This window comes from Talpa occidentalis, unplaced genomic scaffold (genome assembly GCF_014898055.3).
Source record: "Talpa occidentalis isolate TD23 unplaced genomic scaffold, MPIMG_talOcc4v2.1 talOcc4.16, whole genome shotgun sequence".
Classification (NCBI taxonomy): Eukaryota; Metazoa; Chordata; class Mammalia; order Eulipotyphla; family Talpidae; genus Talpa; species Talpa occidentalis.
In genome coordinates this window covers 13,616,513-13,641,607 of record NW_023601653.1, presented here as the reverse complement: position 1 = coordinate 13,641,607, position 25,095 = coordinate 13,616,513, and the positions used below count along the sequence as shown (strand labels likewise).

At 40.8% G+C, this 25,095-nt stretch overlaps 1 protein-coding gene across 5 annotated transcripts in view; it reads left to right on the top strand.

The window, feature by feature from the left end:
* ANO4 (anoctamin 4) overlaps window positions 1-25,095 on the top strand; it is a 301,260-nt gene that overhangs the window by 54,772 nt on the left and 221,393 nt on the right. Inside the window, exon 1 of one of the 5 annotated variants that reach the window (XM_037513790.2) lies at window positions 3,187-3,504. The exons of 2 other annotated variants lie outside the window; for them this stretch is intronic. Coding sequence is in view for 1 of the 3 variants with exons in the window: in XM_037513787.2 (XP_037369684.1) it covers window positions 3,773-3,947 (175 nt within the window). In the remaining 2 variants the exon portion in view is untranslated. Of the gene's footprint in view, window positions 1-3,186; window positions 3,505-3,717; window positions 3,948-25,095 lie in introns of those variants that run through there. 2 more of the 5 variants (XM_054696104.1, XM_037513787.2) reach the window with 2 other exon arrangements.

Here is a 25,095-nt window from a genome sequence, read left to right as displayed (position 1 = left end):
ATTTAGATATTAGATCAGGGATCTAGGCTATAACGTTTGTATCAGATCCACATTTTTTCTTCTGGAATACTCTTTTATGCGACTCCTTAGTAATTGAGGACTACTCATCCTAGTTTTAAAATGTCAGAGTTGGGAAAAATAATCGAAATTGTTCTATAAACATCATGAACTGTTATGTAAGAGGTTTACAATACCATAACAATCACTTTTTCTGCTTTAACTCAGATTTGTCTGATTCCCACTTCACCCAACCACTGTGGTAAGCTTTGGGGGTCCTCTCCCATGTTCAGTTCTATATGTATTCGCGGAAGAGAGGAAGCATTTTGAGGCTGTGTTGGTTGTTGGCATACTGATGTTGCCATGGGACAAGCTCCTTCAATCTCCTGCTCCTCATTTATGTATGCAGTGTACATAATAATCTGTCCAAGGAGTGCTGTGAAAACTGAGATGTGGAGCCATTGGGATAAAGTCTAGCAGAAAATAAGGTTCATAAACATTGTTTCCTTTAGATATTGGCCTGTGGAAGTTAAGCAAGAGAGTAGGGTTTTCCTTTAGGGTGACTATAACTTTGTTTTCAAAACCATGGCGTGGCAGAATTAGACTATGTAAAATTTCTTGATTCTCATAACCTCGATCAGCAGATCGTGATGCCCCAAAATGGAACAACATAGCCATTTACCTTCTTGGTGATCTAGAAAATAGATCTAGAAAATAGATCAAAATTTTTTCTTTTTGGGATGATTATGGAAAGTACAATTCCATTTTGATCCCTAAAGACCCAGCTTCTCAACATCGCAAAACTCTGTCAGTAGGCTGCTCAGAAGCAAATTTCCTGAAAACTCTCCCCTTTTTTTCCAAAGCAAATGACAGGTAAAGGTACATAATTCAAATTACCATATAATTTCTAAAAATCTGTTTGGTGTTGTAGAATTTTAGCCAAATTCTCTGGGCATTCAAATGCCCATCTAGCAAACATTTATTGAGAACCTATTATTCATTAATTACAGGTGTTCTATCAGTGAGCAAAATAACGTTCTTGAAATTATCCCAAGTTTAACTGACTTGGATAACTTTTTGTTCTTGACAAAAATTAATTGGTGCTTGTTGTTATCTGACGTGGCAGAGGGGAGGAACAGAGAAGTGGCCAAATTTTAAAAATTAATTGCATTTGACTTAGTCACTGGAATGCTCATTTTCATTGACCTAATTGTTATATTGATGTATAATTATTTAATCTACTTAGTAATTTGTCTTTCTGCAGTATTATCATTTTCATGCTTCATTATCACTCTGTATATTCAAGGTATTGAACCTGTTCCATAAACAGTATTAATCTCAATTACTTTGGGAGCTTTAAATAATATTCCTTTATTAAATATATTCTTGGCTATGCTGCCCGTGTTTTATTCAACATCAGACACTGTGGATGCTGATAAGTCAAATATCCAGTTAAAAACCTTTTCATGTGTTAATTAGATTATAAAATAATTTGTATATTTATATTTCCCAAATGGTTTTGGTTATGGAAAATACTTTATTACTCTAATTTAGAACTTTGTGTGCAAAATCCAACCTCCTGGTTTGATTTTTATCCCACAAATATTAAAATAGTATAACATTTTCTGTCTTGGTGATAATCAGCGTTGAAATTTTGAAAAGATGATTTAAATTGTCCATGAGACTATAAACCTAGTAAAGGTGGGGCTGGCCCTGCGTTTTCATGTGGCACATGATTGGTGTTCTTTAAATGTTTCTGGTTGGAGTTGAATAGTGAAACAATGTGAGACTCGGTCTCCTGGGTTTTCCTTATTTAAAGTACATAGGAATGCTCTGGCAATCCATCATTTCTCCATTAAAAATTTTTTAAATTATATTCATCCTTGATACAGGACTCCTTATGGTCTCTGGCTGTGACTCACTTGGGTGGTGAGTTAGCTTCTTCATTGCAGCCCAGCCCCTTTTAAGCAGTGGCATTCATCTCCCCAAAGCTAGCTTGCCTTTGGGTAGGAATCACAACAAATGTCCAAATGATGCTTCCACTTCTAGGTAAAAACAGAACTAAAAATAAAAACTCTATCACATAGGTCACCTGAAAAACAAACCAGGGACATTTATATCTTCTTAACTCTTGGCTGGCACAAGGGAATTCATCTTTTCTGGAGAGATATAAAAGTTGACCCAGACAATCTCCCCAAGTTAAAAAAAAGCTGAAGTTTTTCTGTGGAGACCAATTCAACTGGCATTTAACTTTAGAAGTTATCCCTGATTGAATTTAATCACCACAACCAAAAGTAAATAAATATATATGTTGGTAAGTTTATAGGTTCACTCTTAAAATAGGATGAGGAAGAAGCCAAGCAGGAAAAATGTAGAATTCTTCACTCATCCTTCAGTCACCACTTAGGGATTGGCTTCTTCTGTGAGTCTAACTCAGTTTCTCAAACTCCAGTGCTCCTCTGAATTATTGTATAGGACTGTTTACCTAAAACCACTATTCTGTCTTATGGGTGATTTATGAGCCCTTAAGGGGGATTATTAACTATCTTCATCAACTCATCTCCATCTAACACCTCGATACACCTATTATATGAGAAAATGCATGAAACTGGGGCAAGTTTCTGGAGATACTTTTAACCCTTTTCTAAGTTTTTCTCATGTCAGATCAGGAACCCAGTCCCTAGTCATTTCATATTACATCTCGGCCAGGAAAGAGCCAGCTGCCACAGTGTGGTTGTCTTGCTTTTGGGACCTCTTAGCCGCACATTAGGGGGGCTGTCTGGCCTGTGACATGCCATCAGCCACTATTCAGGGAGGATTTTGAGTCCTGGCTTCTTGCAGACATGCTCTGGCATATAGGAAACTTCCCAAGCCGCTGCTGTTGTTAAGAGGCTTCAGGTCTGTTTTTCAAAAACCAGCAAATATTATCAGCAACCCCGCAGAGGGGAAGATACCAGTCCTGCCAAACTTGTTTTGGAGGCAGGGGAGCCGTCCTGCGTGTCTGAGAACCAGCTGTCATCTGCTTCTCTCTTGTCACACTGACACGGCCCCCTGCCTGGGCTGATTGGTCGCTGGCAATCAGGGATATGGAATCCTGATCCCTCGCGGGCGATTCCTTCCACTCTAGAGGCTCCTCTCGGCTCCTCTCCTGACCCCTGCCTGGTGCCCAGCCCCCTGTGGCCACGCCGCCCCTGCACCTGGGGGCGGACGGTGCCCGCACGATGCACTGAGCTGCTGGTGAGATCCACCAGGCTGCTTTCGCTCCGGCTCGCTTGCTCGCTCTTGGGAGAGTCCTGTTCCAGACTTCTCAGGGTTTTCACAGCACAAACAACTGCATACGGGCCCAAGGGGAGGCTGAGAAGGACTTGTGTGTGGTGGGTTTATCTCCTTTCATCACTTTGCTGGCCTCCTCCGGAGCCCTGCCTGGAGCTTCGCAGTGGATTTCTTTCTCCCTAAGACACTGAGGAAGGATCTCTTCTCCTTCTGTTGACTCTTTCTATTTTTATGGTAAGTGCTTGCCTTGAATGAGCTGCTCTGCTGCAGTGAACAGAGCGGAAGGCTTGCTCATTCTCTTCCCACTTAAGCTTAGTGACCTTCTCTCTGCTTCTCTGTTTTCATGCATCGTTGTCTGGGGTGATCCAGCTAGCTAAAATACCAGGGGTCCTCTGTCTGGATTGTTTGTCTTTTTATTTTGATTTCTTTTCCTAAGCCTGAGCTCCTCAGCTGTGATGGAAACATAAGCACTCTCTTTGTCCTTGAAACGGCAGCCACGGAGATGTGTTCACTGTGGAAAACTGCAGCAGTGTGCAGGGAATCTGGAGGGGGACTGACACATTGGGGCGAGATGAACACTCGGCGTGCCGAGGTGCACTCTCAGATCCCTGAAGGGCCGGGGCTGATGGGCCCACAGAGAAAACTGTTCATCTTTTGGGGTGAAGATGCGCACACGCGTGAGTTATGTCTGAGTCTGTTGTGGGCAGCGATGCTCTCAGCACCTGCCGGAGGGTCCAGAATGGCCCTGCTCTTGTGGGTTTACAACTTGGGCAGTAACATTTGCCGGGGGCGGGGGGGGGTGTTCCTGCACCAGCGGACAGAGTAGACTGCATGACCTCATTGCTTCTCTCCCTCTGGGGACGCGGGGTACCCCTTCTGCAAACCATATTTTGCATCCTCTGTAGAGGGTGATGGGGCAGTGATGATAGGGACATTTTTGAGTTGACAACATAGTTTCATCCTCTTGCTGGGAGAGCAGATGCTTTGAGGCTACTGGGTAGACTTCTCAAAGAAGAAATAAGCACATTTTTAAGGAGGAACATGGGTGTTGCTGTGCCCACAGGCGAATTTATTCCAGGGCATCACTCTTCTAATAAGGTCCTTATTTGTCAGCTGTCTCCCAAGGGTTGCTGCAAAAAACAAAACAACTTCAGGTCTCACTGCCTGCCTCTCAAAGCCCAAAGGAAAAGAAGAACATTTGGGCATAGTTCTCACCTTCTGGGAGCTGTGGGTGAAGGAGTCTCTCCTCACAGGGAGATTTTCTTTCTTTATTTTGGTAGCAGGTGTGTGGAAATATTTGGTCATCACAGCATTCCAAAGACTGAGCGTCACAGCTGTAATTCTGCTTGGTGCTTTTCCAGTCTTGGACAGGAGATGGGTGATCTCACTTGATTTTGTGTAGATTTTCCAATTCTGGTCCACTTCCCTCTAAAGAGGCTTCCCATCAAATGCAATTCATCCTCCAGACTGTACTAATACATGTGATTCTTGTGGTAATAAGTGAGGGAAAAAAAGTATGGGGAGGAATTTCTGGTCTCTCCCCAGGTTGACTGGGAGTTTGGAATGTAAAGTTCCTTAACTGTTCTTGCTCATTCTCGCCACTTTTTATTCCACTGTCTATGTGGATTTTTCTTAAAATAGTGATGATGACATCAGGCATATACTTTTTATCCTACTCCCTGGGCCCAGCGTAGCTACATTGGGTGTTCTGTTTTGAGGGGATGGTTGTTTGTATATATATGAAAGCATGCATTTAATTAAAAGCAAGAATTTATAGATATTTACATGATAGCCCAGTTCCACAGTGAAACCAACAAATAGGTTTCCAACTGCAGTGGCAAGAACAAAACATTAGGATGGGTGCAGACTATAGTCTCTGAATCTTTAAGTAATGTTTGAAATACTTTCAGCATTGTTTGGATTCGCTGTTTGAATATCCACTCTTTCCTACACTTATCTGTGCTAGTGGCAATATTATGACTTGATTGGCAGACTTCTCTGCTTCCTTTCACGATGCTTTCATGTTTAGTTGTTTATTTTCATCCTTTTTTGCCAGTTTCTTACTTTGCTTAATTTTTCTCCAATTGTAAGATTTTTTTATAAAGTGCCTCAACCCTCAACTTGAGGTATTCATCAGGGTGGAAAGAGAATCAGTCTGGGAGTCATGGAAATAGATTCTGTAGTTCACAATGCAGGCAATGTCAAATACATGGAGATAACATCTCATTCCAATTAGAAGCAACTTTATCTTGGAGGTTTCCTTTGAACAGAGTATTCATTGCAGGGCAATTTGCCTGCAATGCAAGCATATATACAAATGTCCTGTTTGTTTACATGTGACTCTTTCGTGTACCTCTTTTTGATCATTCTCACTTAGAGAAAGGAGATACTGTTTCACATCTTGTAACTAGCTTTTAAATTTTTGTGTGTTTTGTTTTTTTGGTGGGGAATTCCTCATTTCCCACACCCCTCCTCTAGATACCTCTGGGAATTTCATTGCCTTTGGGAATTTCATTGAACGGGGAGAGTGCATCCTTGAGCATTTCCTTGTCTCATAGCGTGGTGTCATGTTCATTCGTTTGCAGGGTCTCTTAAGGCAGCATAGAAAATGACTGCAGGAAAAATTGATAAAAGCTGTGCTGAGTAGAACTGGCGTGATGAAGTCACTGCAACATTTTATTTATGTGCGTTTATTTGGTTGCTGTGCCTTGGTTGCAACCCATTTTGCTTGCAAACCTAGCAAGTTGAAGTCATTTGAAAAGGGTCTGGAAACACCTAGATGGGTGTAGCTGCAGTTGTTCATTTTTCACATTTCTTAATTACAGCTGTCATTAAAATAATGCTCTTGCTGCTTGTTTTGGCAGTTGTTTAATTGGATACCTGCAGCTTATTCTGTGAATCTGTACTCTGATACTTTCTGCTTTTTCTGCTTCCCTCTCCTGCTCTGTTTCTCTGTGTTGGCATGCGTACATGTACATATGTAAACTCAGTGAAAAGTGTTTGATGAATGGTGAGTTGGTTACAGCTTCTTTTAGTAAGCCAACTCCAGGACTCAACCTGTAATCATACAACTGAGAGAATAAACTGCCCTTAATGTAAACATAACCTCATGCTTCTGAGGTATTGTCATCATTGAAATTGTTTTCCATAGCTGATTACCAGGACCAGAAATAGATCTGCTTGCATTTCAATTAATGACATTCTAGATTTGTCTAGGTTGGACTGACCTCGAATCTTGACATGTTTACTATCTAAAAGGTATTTGTGTTAAGAGTTTTGGGTGATACAAATTAAAATCATTGGATTATGTGAGAGAGCCTTTCTTTAGGAATTGAGGCAACCATATCGTTAAGGATGCTGGCTGATTTTTTTTCTCTTTTTTTCCATTAGAATGAATTCAATGTGTTCACGTTACCATCTCTCTGGGAATCTTTTTTACAGAGTAAGAAGAGTAATGTACAACTCCCACATAAAACTGCTTAGAGAGAGAGCACTGTTTTTTAACAGAGATTCAAAATCTCTTCTAACACCAGCGATGGTGATCTACTTTGAAAGGAACTTGTTATTCAATTGGCAACTCAGACAGATTATATAAAATAGGAGAAATGCTTCATGAGCTGTGTTGAATACTGCGTTTTTGAACTCCATTCCACTGAACTTATTTAGGAGTATAGTCACTGGATCAGCTTTGCAGGGAAAAAAAAAATCATGTCCTCAGTGGCATAATAATCTAGCCAGACTGTCATAAATGTTTATGTTGCAAGTTATATCTCTCGGGTGGTACAGGGAGATGGCAGAAATTTGGAGGAGAACCAAGTCACAGCCCCAAAATAATATCAGAGGAAAGGGGAAAATTCTTCCTTATATTTAGTATTTAATTCTCTAGTCAGACTGTTGACTCTTAAGTATGAAGAGTCAAGAAATTGTTAAAGACACATAATGACAGGTTTCACAGACCTTTTATGTAATAGAAATCTTTGACCCTTTATTAGGCATCTGCTGAGTGGCATTTTGGCTTGAGTGAGCCAATAGCCATTCTTATAGAAGGCAGACAGATTGTAATACAGCAGGAATTCACTTACTTAACATTTTTTCCTGTTGGTCTCCCACTGGGGACTTCCTGTGAGTGTCAGAGAGGGAATGAGTGTCTGGAGATCATCCGAGACCATGGCTAGTCACACAGGATGTCTCCAAGACCCAGGGTTCCAGCCTAGCCTGGATCACTAACAGGCTGTGAGATTCAAACTCAGAGTGTCAGAGAGGGAATGAGTGTCTGGAGATCATCCGAGACCATGGCTAGTCACACAGGATGTCTCCAAGACCCAGGGTTCCAGCCTAGCCTGGATCACTAACAGGCTGTGAGATTCAAACTCAGATTTGTTCCACTGAGTTTGCCTTCATAATGTGAGGGCTCTCCAACCTTAACAATGGTGAACTGTTAGTGTGACACTTTTTTTTTTTTTTTTAACTCAATGGATGGTAATTTCTAAGACAATGAGACATTCCTGGAAGGGGTGGGGCTGAACCTTTCCTTGACCCTACAAAGCCCCCTGAACTAAGAGTGATAGGAGCATTAGAGTTATCAAATATATGTGATAATGGTGAACTTTCATCAACAGGGTTCATGTGCATATGCTGACTACCTACTCAGCCTGGGACACCTACAAATGTCTTTCCTTTCCATTGAGAGGGACCTGGAAGTGTGTCTTCCCTACTCTCATTTCATAGATAAGGAAGCCAAGGCTCAGGGAAGCTAAGGAAGTTGAATGCCTGCCCCTAGAGTTGGAGACTTGGTGTTACCTGGGCAGGACAGCACAACGCAGTGGGCATTGGTTACTTAGCCCCGTGGTCTGAGTCAGGTCCCAGCCACCACTGGCACTGCCTGTGTCATCACAAAACTGCTTTGTGGCATCTTGCTCACTGGTGTCCATTATTTCTGGGCTCTCTTCATGCAGATTTTGTGGCTGTACCAGTCAGTGTGAGTCACATTAGGCAAATGTTTATGGTAATTTAGTAATATGGTAATTTGTTCATGGTTGTGTGGAAATGCGTTTTTTAATACTGAAATTCTGCTTTTGTTGTGAACATTTCAAGAATTTTACAAACCCAGCTTTTCCCCTGCATGCCAACTATTTAACAATTTTTTTTTTTGTAGAAGGGGTGATGTTTATGGGTGGATTCTTTCATCTGTTCATTCACCTAATACTTACTGAGCACCTATTGTGTCCACCCTAAAGCCAAGCAGCGGGGACCCACTGCTCGCAGGGAGCTCTGAGTCTAGTTACGCTTCATGGGCTTTATCTTTTTATTTTCAACCAGGGCTCTGCTTACTGTCTCACATGGTTTCTCAAAGAATCCAGTTGAAAACAGTTTGGGCAACGTTTGCTTGTGGTCATTCCACTCAGAAATGCTTTTTTAAAAAAGGCACCTTTGCTGTCATTGCAACATACATCTTCCAGTTTCCAAAAGAGTATTTTTAGCTTCTGGTTTTTGTTACCTGACTGAACAAAAGAGATTAATTAGCTAAACTTGTTTGTAGCATTGTTGTGATTCATGAAATGACAATTCCATCTTTTGGAAAACTAACTGGTTCCCTGGAATCCTAAATTGGTAATGTGGATAGCACAGTTTGTGGAACTAATTTCAGGTTAAAGATCAAACTCCTTGGCTTTGTGTTCCAGGGTGTCATAAGACATAATCTTGCTTCCTTGTTGAGTGCTTTTTCTACAGCTCCCCTGGAATGTTCCAGAAATATTAAACCATTTGTAGTACTCACATGCCTCAGTGCCTTTACACATGCTGTTCCCTGCCTGGAATGTCTTTCCTCTCTTCCAACTAACATTCAGTTATTTATTTATACAAGCACTGGGTACAGTCAGAAGCACGGGAGGGTGAGAGAATTCACCAGAGCCAGAGCGTGGAACAGAACAGGCAGACTGATGAAGTACACTGCTGAGGGGAGCAGGGGGTGGCAGGAGAGATCTGCATGCCATGTGGGACCCTCCTCCGGTGGCCGGGGAGCAGCGGGGGACCGAACTGGTGCTGCAGAGGCGGCAGCTTTGCAGCCCGGCGCTCAACCGCTGCGCCACCAGGGGAGGCCCAAAAGAAAGTTTTGATATCACCTCCCAAGGAAGATTTTTAGCACTTACTGCTTTTATTGACTGCTGTTGTTTAAAGCTGAGCTAGGAAGACCATGTGTGTCCTCTTTCATTACTTGGTATAAATATCTTATGGGATTTTATAGGCTCGGCTATAATTATTTGTCTAGTTGTGTCTCCCAAATAGTTGCTTTGTTCCTTGAGGACAGAAACTATATTTTCATCACTGTACCCTAAGTCCCTGTTCAGTGACTGCTGTGTAACAGATATCCAATAATCTGGAACAAATGGATATAAAACCTATAGTGCTAGTATTGGCAAATCCTGTTCTAGGGTGGAGAGCTCACATTTTCAGAACCATTGTGCCTATATAGATTTGCAGCCATCCTGATATAGTCCATTAGATAGTCTATACGAAACACCAGAAAATGGTTATGCTTCCAAATGAGTTCCAATAAAGCAAACAGTAAGACTTTATTAAGTGCCTTCTATAAGCAAAGAATTGTGTTAGATCCCCAGGAAAGCAATATATTTTTTTAAAAAGGCATAACTCCTGTCTTCCAAAAAGCTACAAACTAATAAGGATTTGTCCCATGTGTAAATGACTTGGTATAAATGGCAGACTTTTAGAGAGACGCTAGTAGGCTGAGGATTCACAGATAAGGTAGGAGGTAAAAGGATGTCTCGGAAGTGAGAATGGCTTCAGCAAGAAACTATAGAGATTTTGCCACCATGAGATGGTTTTGGTGGGAGCACTTTGAGCAGCTGGGGGAAGGGAGTGGAAAATGAAGAAGGACAAGGAAACTTGGATGGGAGACATGTGAATGAAACCAGAAGACCTATATGGCAATTTATTACTGGAAGTTGGGATATAATTAATATGGTCCAGTGAAAGCCAAATGGAAATGTATTTGGAGTATTTTCCTGAGATTAAAATAAGTCAAAAGTCTATATTCAGCAGGGAAGGAGAGCAGTAGCTCAAGCATGTAACCACATAAGCTGTTTGTTCCTCCACCAGCCCTTTTGCCCTTGAGGGTACATTTTGATCTTCAAAGTCATCAAAGAGAAATGAAGCCAGGGCATCTAACCTAAATCAATTTATCAGTGTAGGACTAGAGAGAGTTTAGAACTGAAGTCACTGAAGTACCTGTCAATATATTGTCCAGGGTGTAAAGAACCTCAGAGTCCTTTGGTGCCTTCTTACTAATCATTTGTTTCTTTCTCTTTGGCTAGTTCAGTGTGGGTGGGAAAGTAACTTAGGACATTCTATCTGTAATAGATACACTTCATCCCTGAAGTATGATTGTGCTGTGTGCCTTCCCTCCTTTTTTTTTCCTAAATGAATTAGGGAACATGGTATATAGGGAGTGAGGATGTCTGCATCTCAGGCTTGGCTCTGATCACCTGGAAAGTAACCTAAAAACTTTGGGGAGGGCCTCCCCGTGGCTCAGTGGTTGAGCGCTAGGTTGCAAAGCTGCCCGCAGCCTCCAGCAAGGGTCCCACATGGCACACAGACCTCTCCTGCGGCCCGCTGCTCCCCTCAGCAGTGTACTTCGTCGGTCTGCCTGTTCTGTTCCCCGCTCTGGCTCTGGTGAATTCTCTCACCCTCCCACGCTTCTGACTTACCCAGTGCTTGTATAATTAAAAAAAAAAAAAAATTTGGGGAGGTAAGAGGAAAATCTCAAGATGTCTTGGCCAAAGCATGAAAGCAAAACAAATTTGTTTACAGAATCAGGGCTAGAAAAGGAGTTTGATTTGTTGGTTTAATAAGTATTTACTGAGCAGTTATTAAGCTCCACGTGTAGAAATAGGCTCTGGAGAAACAATACTAAATGTAGTAGTCAAAATCTTGCCTTCATGGGCCTAGAATTCTGCCAGGAGGTGAAGAAGAAAAAGACAGACAGATTAGCAGATAGAAAGCTTGTCAGATGGTGAGGAGCATCATGAAGAGAGAAAAAAAAAGATTTGCTACTATTATCTTTACATTTGGGCTTTTTAACTTAAGCATGATGTTTAAATCATTATCATTCCTTGTTTTTAAGCTTACGGTTTTTATATTTACTCTCTGACTCGTCTTTCATGGACACAACCTTGAGGGCTCTCCCCTCTCCACCCCCAGATGAATGCAGCTGTTGAAACAATTGGAGCAATATGAGCCATGGTTATAGTCAGGCGTTTAGCTCTTGCATTGACTCAAAGGAAAAGTACTGTGGATGTTCAAGCTCAAGGGTACTTTTCTCAAGGGTAAAGTCAGAATTTAGATGAAATAGGAATGAACCTGTCTCTCCGCTGAGTTTGATGGGAGCAGGGTGGGGTGTCCTGGGGGGACAGGAATTGAGTTTCAGGAGCCCTGGTCCTGGGAGTGGGGGATAAAGAAATGGTGGGTGTCACTGGAGAGCACAGCTCCTTAAGATAGGGAGATGGGAGCAAACTAGAAAGTGAACACACTAGGAAATTTAGCAAGAATTTTAACTTGGGTGTGAGGGTAAGAGGGAGTGAGGATAAAGTCAGACATGTATGTCAAGGAGCAACATTTACAAAAACAGATTCTGCTGAATGTAGAACATCTGGGTGAACTGGTTAATGTAAATGGTGCCTTGAAACACAAAGCAATATTTATGGATTTCCAGAAATTCCCACTGTGTGATCTTTAATTCAGTATCAGTGCTTGACTCCAAGCAAGCTTTCAGTCAATATTTTCTACCTTGCTTGTAAAAGAATTAGGATTTCAAGGAAAATAACTCCTGGTGATGGAGACAGTTTGGTTCCTGTCCTGACTGTGCTACATGCTCACCTTTGGGCCTCGGGCAGATTACTTCTTTGCATAAAATTATAAAAATGGGGCCTGGGGGCCTCCCTGGTTGTGCAAGGGGTTAAGCACCGCACTATGAAGCAATCTGCAGCCTGTGCAGCACGGGTTTGATCCCGGCAGGCTGGCGAGAATCCCACCTGGCGCAGCAGACCTCTCCTGTCTCGCCCGCTGCTCCCCTCAGCAGTGTATTTCGTCAGTCTGCCTGTTCTGTTCCCCGCTCTGTCTCAGGTGAATCCTCTCACCCTCTTGTGCATCTGGACTGTACCCCGGTTCTTGTATAAATAAATAAATCTTAAAAAAAAAAGTACTCGTCATATGTATTTTGGTAGTGTTTTTTCTGATATGGCTTTATGAGAGTTGTCTATTCTTCACATATTTTCAGGAGAATTAAGGGATGAGAAGGGAATGGGAATGTCCTTTAAGCACCATAAAATAAATTTTCTTGGGGAAATACTGAAAATTTACATAGGTGGTTGTGACTGACTCTTTTTTGCCCCTGTTTAAAATTCTGTATTTTGAATTGTTGGTCTCACTGTATAGCATATTTGTTTGAAGTTTTCAATTGAATTTAATGTTTTAATTGTTGGTTTCACTGTAAAAGCATATTTGTTTGAAGTTTTCAGTTAAATTTGATGTTTTCGTGCTCCAAATTGGCCAGATTTCTTTTGCAAAGTGTTCTGTAACTTTATCTTATAGAAATTAACTTGTCTGTCAATTGAGTAATTCAAGAGGAATTTAGTGAGAACTTACTACAGGGCAAGCATTAAGAATATGAATATTAATTACATGTGTTCCCTTTCATTAAGGAGTTTGTTGTTGAGAGACTGACCTGAAAACAATTACAATAAAATAGAGTAATGCTTATTTTAAAAAGTATATTCAAGTTGTGATTGGAGCACGAAGTGGAGGGTTTATGACTATCTTAGGGGCGGAGTCGACTCCATTGAGGAAGGTACTATCTGAACTGGAACTATTTAGATAAGTTGCTGCCAGGTGGACAAACCTGGGGAGATTGCACTGCACTCTAGCAGTGTAGAGGCACTGGGGCATGAGTGAACTATGAGTTGTTTAGTCTATGAAGCTATGGTAGGTTTAGCCAGTAGGGAGTTATCATGGATTGAGACTTTATATGACTTGCAAAGGAGGTTTTGTTATATTGTGTAGGCACTGGAGAAAGTTTTGAGCAAGCAAGAGACAAGGTAAGATTGTAGATTCATATAACTCTGGGTAGCATGTGGAGGATAAATTGGAAGGGCAAAAGGGTATAATCAAGAATACCAGGGAGGCAATTATAATAGTGGGTCCAGTGAGAGACTATCCAAGCTGAGGGAATAGCCAATGCACACGCCCAGAGAGAGGACTGGACTTGGTATGATTCACAATAGTGACGAGGTCAAGCAGGTTGTCACAGAGTGACAGAGAGACTGGAGCAGAGGTAATAGCAGGTATCAGCTTTTACTCAGTGTGAGATGGGAAGCCAGGATGGTGCTTTTGGTATAGGATTGCCAGGACCAAAGAGTCAGAGTGTAAATGGGTCAGCTAGGAGGCTGGTGCAGAAACCCAGAAGAGAGGTGCTAAAGCTGGGTAGTGGTGCTGGAGGTGGTGAAACATGGTAGGATTATGGCTCTATCACTAAAACTGGACCTAAAAAGATGCAGGAAGTGGCACCCAGGAAAGAAGATGAACAAGCACGGATTAGATAACCTCTGCTAAGGAAATATATATTTCCAGGGTGCTGTGGAGGGAATAGCTGGGGAGAGCTACTTCAGCAAGAACAATCTGCATGATCAGTGTGGTGAGGGGTCTCCATGAACTCTGGCAGGGTGAATGTTTATTCATCTGTAGTCATGGAAGCCACGCTGAAACGTGTGAAAGGATTCAATAGTGAAGTCCCAGAATTGCCTTTTCCTGGAAGGCTGGGTTAAATAGGGTTAATTGGAGGTATTTAAATGGCGTCTGGTTTCTGGAGCAATAAAATTGATAAAGCGGCTTCCCTTAAATCTAACTTTCAGCAATTTCACAGGCTGAGCATTTTTGGCAAATAGTAACAAGGCCCTGATAATATAAGAAACTGGCAACTTGTTTGAACTGAAATGGAAGATGAACAACACGGAGACACAGAAAAGAACCTGCAGATCATGAGTCTTGGGAGTGTGGGGGAAATTAATTAAATGTCATGAAAAATTTTAAATTGCTTAACATTTAATCCAAGTGCTTTTAGCTAAAAGAGACAGTGTTTTCTAACACTTACTGTTCTCCATCAGCAAAAGATTATAAAATTTTCCAGACGGTCAAGTCAAAGATAGTCCTCTTGTCTTTGGAAGTTATCTGTGAGTGAATGCAGAGCTGTGTGTTCCAAATAGTATGTTTCTGTGAATCATGGAACTGAAAATACCACTATGGAAGTTTTGATGGATCCCAGCCAGGTACCCCTTTTGTCAGACTCTGTCTTTGAAAGGACATTAGCCTTCTTAGGAAGATTGAGTTTGCTCCTGCAAAATTGGGAATGAAAACCTACCTAAGACGGCCCCAGTCACTGTGGACTGGGGAAATTTGCAGAAAGCAATTACGTTGCATGTCCACATGACCTGAGCTTAAGGCACTGCACCGGAGCTTTGGCTCTTATCTTTGTATCAGCCTGTGGAAGAGGAAATGCTTGTAGTAATAGAGATAAACCTATAAGGAAAACATTGTAGAAATAGAGATAAATCATCCCTCTCAGGATGATTATAACTCTTGGCACCAATGTCAGACAGGAATTTCTCCTGCAAGTTTCTAGAAAAGAGTACACTGTATTTTGTTTGAAAATCATCAATTTGGTGAGGTTGAATCCTTTTGTGTCACTAACTTGACTCCAGAGCAAACTTTTATGGATGCACCTGCGTGGTCCTGCAGCTGTGAGCTGGTCTGGCCCAGGGATGTGAAGAGTGAATGGGCTGCTTGGCCTTCAAGGGTCCATTCCTGTGGCTTGTTTTCCTTAACAGAGGTAATAGTTTATTGACCTTGAACTTGAGGTGGCATTATTCCCTGGCACATAAGGACCTAAGTGCAGCTATCTGTGTGGCCAGTTAAAGAGATGGTACCTTAGCAGAGTGTCACATTAAAGCTGCAATTAGCAATCCTTTTGAGTGAACTGAGTGGCTAGCAAAGACATTTGCCTGAGTAGCAGGCTGCCCTCATTTCTAAGGTGAGCATAGCAAGAAACAAGCATCTAGGCCAGGATTGCACATGGGTTATTGTTTGGGTCTTTTTTAGCACTTCGAAGTATGGGTATTCCACTGCAGGGGCTTTAAACAGATATTCCTAGGGGAAGGGCACCCAAACACTTGACAAGTGTGGGTGGTTTCAAGGGGATCAGTTCCCAAAGTTGAGGCTGACTGGATGAGGACTCATTTCTCATCTCCCCTTTCCTACACTTTCCCCATTTTTCCAAACAGTCTTCTCGTTTGCATTTTTTGGTAAAGATTTATTTATTTAAGCATACAAGAGCTGGGGTGCAGGCCAGAGTTGTGGGGGGTGAGAGGATTCACCAGAGACAGAGTGGGGAGCAAAACAGGCAGATCTACTGAAATACACTGCTGAGGGGAGCAGCAGGTGAGACAGGAGAGATCTGCTGTGCCATGTGGGTAGCTCCCTGGCCAGGGATCGAACTGGTGCTGCAGTGGCTGCAGATAGCTTCATAGTGCTGATGCTTAACCCCTTGCACCACAAGGGAAGCCCATCTTGTTTGCATTTTTAAAACATTTTTTTAAAATCTTAATTGAATACCTGTATTTTTCATAGTGCCTCTTTACAATGAAATATCCACTTTAGAATGAATTGAGGCGGACGTAACCAAGTGCAGCTGGGTTTTCTGCACATGACCATAAAGCTGGTGGAGGGGATGTTGTGTGCAGGGTGTTTGTGAGTTGATGCTGCTTCCCCCACATCTGGGAATGTGACCTTGCTCGTGTAGAGTTGGATTTGAGAACAGGAGACATTTGCAGTGCCACTTGAAAAGGAAGGTGTCATTAGCATGTTTTCTAGAACTAAGTCAGTGAATGAAAGGACAGAGAGCTGGTAAGTTTTGGCTTCTCAACTTCAAACAGTGTGTCCTGCTTACCTGGAATGAGGGTCTTTGGCAGCACCAACACACCCCCTGGAGAACTGGGAGGATGAGAAAATCTATGCAAAGATAGGCTGCACCTCCCCGTATGTGGAGTTGCCTTTTTTCCATCAAATGCAGTATTCTTGGCTAAGGAAATTAGGAATTTATAACAGCAGCATGTGTGTCTGTGTTGTATTGCGTTGGTTGGAGGGTTTGGGGCTGTATGGGTGTGGATTGTTGTTTTGATGTTGGTGGTGATGGAGGAGGAGGAAGAAGTGCTGTATTCTCTTCCACCACATTAGCTGCTGTGCTGCATGAACTAAATGCTCTTTTCATTTATATAATACATGATTCGTTGGGAAGAGCTCTAAAGTAGTACTTATCCTTACCAAGAACATGACTGTATTGATGTCTTTCAAGAAAACCTGTTTCCAGGAACTTCTTTCAGGCAGAATGTTAAGGCTACTTTTCTATTTGTGGTCCTTTGGACTCAATCCAGCCTTAACAAGTTGAGTTGTTTGTGTCTCTGATGGTTGCTCATGCACACGCGCTTTCTTACTCATGTGGAGTATCTGTCAGGCTAAGATATTTTCAGCATAGTGTCTTTATTGCCTTCCCAAGTCCCTCAAAGGGAAGGCAAGACTTCTTTCCCTTTTAAGCCTGCCTTGCAGTGTTTATGTCTTAGTGTCATCTTGCATGTTTCAGCATATTTCATACACACTGTCTCATGTGTCATAATTGTGAAAGGGAGGCAAGGATTGACTTATCCTTCTGTATCATTTGAGGGTTTATAGATGACTATACTGAGTCTCAGGCGAAGTGAATTTTTCAAGGTCAGTAAATCCAAAATAGTGTCAGGACAAAAGTCTCAGGTATCTGAACTCTTGATCCTTCTACCAGCTTCTTCCTTCTCCTATCCCCAATGGTCTTACCTCGTTCTCACCCTGTCAGTTTGCTACCTTGAGTGCTGATGCAGAGTATGAGGTCAGCCTCTGGCAATTGGTTAGGAGCGATGCATGTTAGGACAAAAGTTTGAGAAGATTTTGAAGAGGGCGAAATTCCTTTTTAACGTCTCATTAATTCAAGGTTCTTTATCTTCCCAAACTATACAACTTGTCATAGCCTTAACCACATGGCATAATTGTTCATTAATTTCATTGATTTATTTTAAAACATTTCTGAGTACCTATTACATGCCAGGCAGACTGCTGACCACTGGGTATACAATAGTGAGTAAATATGGTGTAATCCCTGCCCTTAAACCAGCGTCCAGGGCAGAGACATCTGAAGTGAGCACATAAATCAATGCATAATTACAAATTCTAGTCAGTGCTGTGAATAATAAACAAATGGCATGAGAGAGAACAACCAGAGACATATAATTTAATTTGAGAGTATCAGGGAACACCTCCCTGACAAAATGGTGTTTACCTGAAGATCTGAAGCAGGAGTAGGAATTACTAGTGCAGAGTCGGTAACAGCCTATCAGATGGAGAGAGAAGTGTATACAAAGCTCCTGATAGGGAAGGAGTGTGAACTAATTGAGACAAGAATGGATGTAGTCTCCGGGCATACCACCCTGAACGGTCCTATCTCATCAGATCTCTGAAGCTAAGCAGGGTCGTGCCTGGTTAGTACTTGGATGAGAGACAAGAATGGATTTGGTGACTCAGTTAGAAGGTTTTGCGAATAATTCCGTGTAGAAATAAGGTGGTCTGTTGAGGCTAAACCAGACTGGGTTAGTGGCAGTAGAGTTAAAAGTGAGTGTGTTTTACGCTCAGCAGTGTGTATTTCGGTAGATCACTTATTCTGCTCCCCACTCTGTCTCTGGTGAATCCTCTCACCCCCTGCACCTCTGGCCTAAACCCTGGTTCTTGTAGGTATAAATAAATAGAAATAAATCTTTACCAAAAAAAGAAAAAAATAGGTAGAAGGTAGAACCAACAGACCTAGAGAGGACTTGGGTACAAAAGGCAGGAAAAAGGAGGCATCTGTAAAATTAGACTCTAAGTGGCAGAATGGAATCTAGCAGATTAAGCTGCTGTTCTGGTAGGGTACCTTATCTTCTGTGACTTGCAAGGCAATTTGTGCACTTGTTTTTCAAGTTCCAGATGGCTCATAATCTTACACTCTTCACTTTTTTTCTGTCTTTTCAACAGTAAGCTCCTTAAAATTGAGAATATGTACCCACTTCTTAGTTTATTATCAGCGTTCTTAGCTCTCTAAACTCAGTTGTTAATTTTACTTTTTAAAGCAGAGATTAGAACATGTCATATCAGAGACAAAAACAACAAACGAAAAACCCTTAGGCATGTCTTTGGTGGGAGGGATGTCTTGGGAACAGTTTTCTTAAAGGCAGAGACATGAAATGTAATTGCTTGCTGATTTGCCTTTGGGCATTGTTTTGTAGGAATCTGGGAAGATATAAAATGCAGTGAATGGATATGATTAAGTGTATATTGTAGCTGTCTTTCAAAATACATATTAAAAGGTAAAATATATTTGATTTTGTGACTTCGAGAGACACTTGTAAAACCTGCAATTGAGAGTCAAGTTGTAATTGTGGTATCTGATATATTTAGGTTTTCTAAATTCCTGCTGTGAGTGAGACCATCTGATATTTTTCTTTTTCTTTCTGGCTTATTTCACTGAGCATGATCCCTTCCAGCGCCATCCATGTTGCTGCAAATTGCATGAGTTTATCTTTTTTGATTGCTGAGTAATATTCCATTGTGTATATGTACCACATCTCTTGATCCAGTCATCTGTTTTTGGGCATTTGGGTTGTTTCCAAAGCTTAGCTATTGTAAATAGTGCTGCTATAAACATAGGGGTGCAGGAAAAAGACTAATGATAATAAAGTAAAAATCAAAATCAACAAGCAACTATAAACCAGAGACACAGTACAGGGCAGAGGAGGCAGTAGGATCAAAACAAGGGGGGTGGTAATTGTGTGGGGACTATAACCAAGATGAAAATGCATACATTGTGCAAAAATGGGAAATAATGTAAAAAATATATATAATTTGGGCCTCCCCGGTGGCGCAGCGGTTGAGCGCTGGGTTGCGAAACTGCGCGCGGCCTCTGCGGCGCTGGTTCGATCCCTGGCTGCTCCCCGGCCACCGGAGGAGAGTCCCACATGGCGCGCAGGCCTCTCCTGCCGCCCACTGCTCCCCTCAGCAGTGTACTTCGGTCCTTCTGCCTGCTCTGCTCCCCGCTCTGGCTCTGGTGAATTCTCTCACCCTCCCGTGCTTCTGACTGTACCCAGTGCATGTATAAACAAAAACAAACAAACCAGCAAACAAATAAATAAAGCATGCCTCTATTAAAAAAAAAATATATGTATATATATATATAATTTAAAAAATAAAAAATAAATAAAATTAAAAAAATGAAGCTGTAGACAAGTTTACTGAAAGTTACTTTTGCCAGCATCTAACAAATGATGCATGTGAAATTGGGTTATTACTTTAATAAAGTCACTACATCTCCTTACTAAAAGTTTGGACAAACTTCATAAGCATGAGTGATGCACAGACACTGCGTTGTTCAATTGTTGAACACTGTCCTCGGACCTGCTGACCTGCTCTGTATCCTGCCTTCCTTTCTTCCTTCCTCTGTACCTCCCTCCCCTTCCCCTTCCCTCTTTGTTTCTTCCCCCCACTTTCTTTTTCTTTCTTTGCTTTATGAATTTGCACGTTATGCTTGCACGAGGTCATGCTCATCTTCAATTTTAGTATATGTGCTGCAGAAGTGGGCATGATTTTTTTATCCTTTATAGAGCAGCTTCAGGTTCATAGCAAAATTAAGGAGAAGGTATAGCAATTTCTATATAATGACATTTATCCATCATTATGGTGACATACAGTATATTTTTCACTGCCCTGAAATTTCTCTATGCCTATTCACTCCCTCCCCCAGCAAACCCTAGCAACCACGGATCTTTTTGCTGTCTCCATAATTTTACCGTTTCCACAGTGTCATATAGTTGGAATTATATAGTATGTAACCATTTCAAATCAACTATTTTTCTTAGTAATATGCATTTAAGATTCTCCCATGTTTTTTTCATTGCTTAATAGCTCATTTCATATTTAGCACAGGATACTGTTCCATTGTCTGGATGTACTTGTATTTACTTATCCATTCGCCTGCTGAAGGGCATCTTGGTTGCTGTCAAGGGTTGGCAATTAGGAATAAAGCTGCTGTAAACACCTGTATGCAGGTTTTTTTTGTGGATGTAAGTTTTCAACTGATTTGGGTAAATAGCAAGGAATGCAGTTGCTGGGTTGTGTGGTAAGATTATGTTTAGCTTTGTAAGAAAGTGTTGAACTGTCTTCTTAAGTGGCTGTCCTGTACCATTTTGTGTTCCCACCAACACTGAGTGGAGAATTCCCATTGTCCTATAACCCCCCAATGTTCTGGATTTTTGCTATTCTAATAGAAGTATAGGGGTACCTCATTATTTTAATGTGCATTTCTCTGATGATATGTGACATGACGTGAACTCCTATTATTGCCAGAAATGCTTAGGACTGATTTTGTTGGCAATGGCAAAAGATGTTTCAATGAGAGAATTATTAAAGCAGTATGGTATATTCCTTTCTTAAACATTTTACTTTAACTGAAAACAAATCAAGGTGATCTGATAATCTTTTGGTATGGAGCTGAGACCTTTTCTTCAAGTAAGAATATGTTTGTAGTCTACATTCTTACAACAAAACGTGCTTGTAATTCATCTCCAAAGACTTCAGACATGGTGAAAATAATGTAAGCATGGAATTCATCTAGTGTTATATGATTTCTCTCATTATTGCATTGTTTATTGTACAGCAATTATATATATATAAAACTCAGCTTTAGCAAATGTCAAAACTTTCATGGACATACCAACTCCTTTTACATATACCTTTCTTTTGTTTGCATGCTTGTTTAACTAATTACAGTGATTACAAAATTATAGTGATAAGTATAAATGGCACAAAAGGATTTGGGAACAAGAACAACCAGTTCTTTAAAACCATATGATTTAAATGGAACAGAAATGAATGAGCAGAAGATTAACCAATTTAAGAGCTATTTGGTGTGCTGTGGACATCAGCCTTTATATTTTACAGAAAGTCTGAGGATTGTTGGGTTGTTAAGGCTTCATTGGGTGACATCTATAAATCATGACCTTGTGGGACTGATGGGAATGATTGACTTGTGGGAAACTCTGATAGGAAAACCTGTTCCCAATGATGCAACTGGGTATCGAAATTATTTTCTTGCATCTCTTTCCAGAAGGCTGTGACCATGTCTTATAGCATAAACATAACTTTTCCTTTACAACTATGTGTTAGTTTTATAATATACTTAAAATATTTATACATAATTTATGTATGTTAAAATAGAATCCTATTTTTCATAAAGAAATGGTGTGCACTGGAATATATTAATGAATATTTGTTGGTTTTTGAGGCCCTGTCTTCCTGTCCTCCTTGGTTCCCCAACCTAATCTTTAATCATTCTTCTCGCAGTGAAAAGGCACCGAACAAATTACAGCTTCCATTGTCTCACGGCCCCTTGGCTTTACTTTTGCTATTTCCTTGTTTGAAATACTCTTCCCACCTTTTCACTGACTGGCACTGTAATATGTGAGCCTTTTAAAACTTGATTCACCTGGGTTTTCTTGAAGAAACTTAATCCCAACACCTCAGTTTGGACGGACTGTTCTCAATTTTTGCTACCTTGGCACTGTTATGAAGAATTATTTTAAATGAGCTGTGTATATTATACACTGGGTCATAGGTCTTTCAAAGATAAGCAATGTGTTCCACTTTATACTCAGAACATATTAAGGAAACATGCTATGCTCTCAGTGTTGAACTGAAGAAAAATGTGCTGAAGTTCATGTTTTACTGCGATCAAAACCACTAGGTATAGAATTTTACCTTAATGACAGGCAGGTCTGCCAGAAATTTGGCAGCAGACTGAAACCAACTGAAACCAATGAATGTAAAATTGCATTTTTCAACAACTTGGAGGGAATAATAGACTTGTATCTTGGCTACATACTATTATCATGTCAGACCTTGAAAAATTTGAGTCTTGTCCAATAGTAGATATACAAGTGGTGGAAGCTTAATTATGTTCCTCTAAGGCTGGGCATCTACTTAAATCATGTCAGGCTAATTTTCTGCCTCAAATAGCTAAAAGAAATTGAGGACCGGGAAGTTTTCTTATAGTGGAAGCAGATTTCATTAATTTTTTAATATTCAAAAAAATTTTTATTCTTGAGCTTCATCTCTATAAACTGGATAAATCATATGACCATTTAATTACCTACTTGGTAATAACTAATGAGAGAAACAGAGGCATTTGCTGAAAGAACATCAGTTTAAGATTCAGATAACTTGTTCTATTCCCAGTAATGACTTACTCTAAATTTGTGACTTTGAATAAATTCCCCAAACACTCTGCAGTTCAACTTCTAGATCTCAGACTGGTGATTCTCCATTACCAGACACTGGAGACAAAATGACAAGTCATGGCCCCTTATCTAAGGAGGTTAGTGTGACTCCAATTTAGAGTCCCTGCATGCTGAGTTAAATGTGCATGGGGTTGAAGGAAGTGGGCAGTGACATTTAACCATGTGTGGAAGCATTTTTGATAGTTAACATTTGGGGGGATGTTACTGGCATTCAGTCGACAGAGGTCAGAGCTACTGATAAGCATCCCCAACAACCAAGAATTAGCCATTCAAAGTCTGAGTAGTGCTAACATTGGGTTCTTGAGTTAGATAACATCTGTGAGGCACTTTTCCAACCTAAGTATCTCTCTTCTCAAACTTAGGCTGATCATGTATTTTTTTTCATATTTTAAATGACCCAACTAATATAGAGATGAGGACAGTCAATGATTTTGTTATCCAGTAGGTCTTTAAATGGTGTCCTAGCGGTTTTCAATGAATTAAATAACAGATGAAAAATATGATCAAAATTTACTGCTCTGCCCTTTCTGAGCCTGCATTCTCAAATGTAAGTTAAATGTAGTTGTGGAAGACCCAGGATAGATGAAGATGTTTATTTTTTTCCTGTAGTGTGACAGCTTCCCACTGCTAACTGTCAGATAGCACCACCACTCATATTTTTAGGGAAGGGAGCAAACTATTTAGTGTTGGGAAGCTTAAATACTGTGATTTAGCTACAACTATATTTCAGGAAATAGCAACTTTCCGGGATGGAAATATATCCCTATGATTTAAAGTAACATCCATCAGTAGTATAAAAATGACATTTTGGTATATGGAATTTTATGGCTTGATATCAATTAGAAATGAGCATCGGTGCTAGTAGAATTCTAAGTTATTTTGGAGGAAATGTGCATTTTGAAATTCTTGGTGTTGATTAATGGCTATAACTTATTTGATCCACATTTTTATGAAATACATAGGTGACTTTACCTGAGAACAGGTTTCAAAAGCAGCAACATAGATACCACCTACATTTTCCTAAGCGTATGTGCTTGATTTGCTTTCTAAAATGTTTACTGTGTTTTCTAAAGACTGTGATGTCAGCATGGAAGGCTTGAGATGTGGTTATGGAAGAAGAACCTGGAATGGTTCTCCGTCTACTCACCTCTTCTTCATTCTCCTTTTCTGCCCACCTCAGTGCCTTAATTCACTGTGCATGGACTCCACATGGAGCTCACATCAACCTCCTTTGATGAGGGGTCATGACTTACTTGGCATTTTGTCTCCAGTGTCTGGCATGTAGTGTCTCTAATCACTTCCCTGGCCCCAGGCCTGAGGCTCTTTCTTGTGGGCAGTGCTGATATGGCTACTGCTTATAGATTTCTACTGACCTGGAAGTGGGGTATTGTTATTTGGCATGATGTAGTAGGAGTTGTTTTTTGGGTCTGGGAATACTCAAAAATTATTTCATTTAAGTTAAGGGTAGCAGCATAACATACTACATCATACCAAATAGGAATGCTCTATTTTCAGATAATGGGGGAAACCTGTATTGTTCTGTCTCTAGTTCCTCCTGCCCTCCTTTACCTCCCTGCTCCTTCTTGCTTTCTGCTTTGGATTGGTACATACAAATTTGTGGTTGTGTAGCTAGGTACATTTTAGCTATCATTTCTAGGTATTTAGAATAGAATGGAAATACTTTCATCTGACCTCAACCTGCCACATTTCTGGAGCCCCTTCATTCTTCAATCTATTAAAATCTTACTCCTTCATCACCAAAGAAACTCTTTAAAAACAGCTAATTGATGTATCTTCTTGTTTTCTTTCTACCTGGCAACAAAAATCAGTTTCTCAAAACAAATGCTGTCTTTCCCTACCCTGATTATTATAGAGCATGAAACCCAACAGGGCACAAACAGGGGCTGATTGCACAACAAAACAAACAAACAAAACCACACATACTAACTGTGTTGAACTGCATTTGTGGCATTACCGTCTCAAAGAAAACCACTTAGCTCAAATTTGAGAAAGATGTAAGTCAGCAAGCTGATCTCTAACTCCCCGTGATAAAAGACGTTGAGTGTTTTGGGGCTATCATTGTCCTTGTGCAGTTCTTTCTATACTGCTATGTCAATTACTTTTTACTCCCTCAAAATAGAACTGGTATATAGGCAAAATTTAAGCCAGCGGTTGAGATTCTGGACCGCCTCCACCATTGGGTTTAGCTCAGATATTTCCCAGGGGCCTATTCATCTCTGGTTTGCAATGCAGGGTTGTAGTCTTAATTATTTTTCATGTGCTGGTGAAGAAAATGATAAAGGAACCAATGTTTCTTTTCCCTTCTGTTTTGTCATCCTGGCCCTGATTGTGGTGC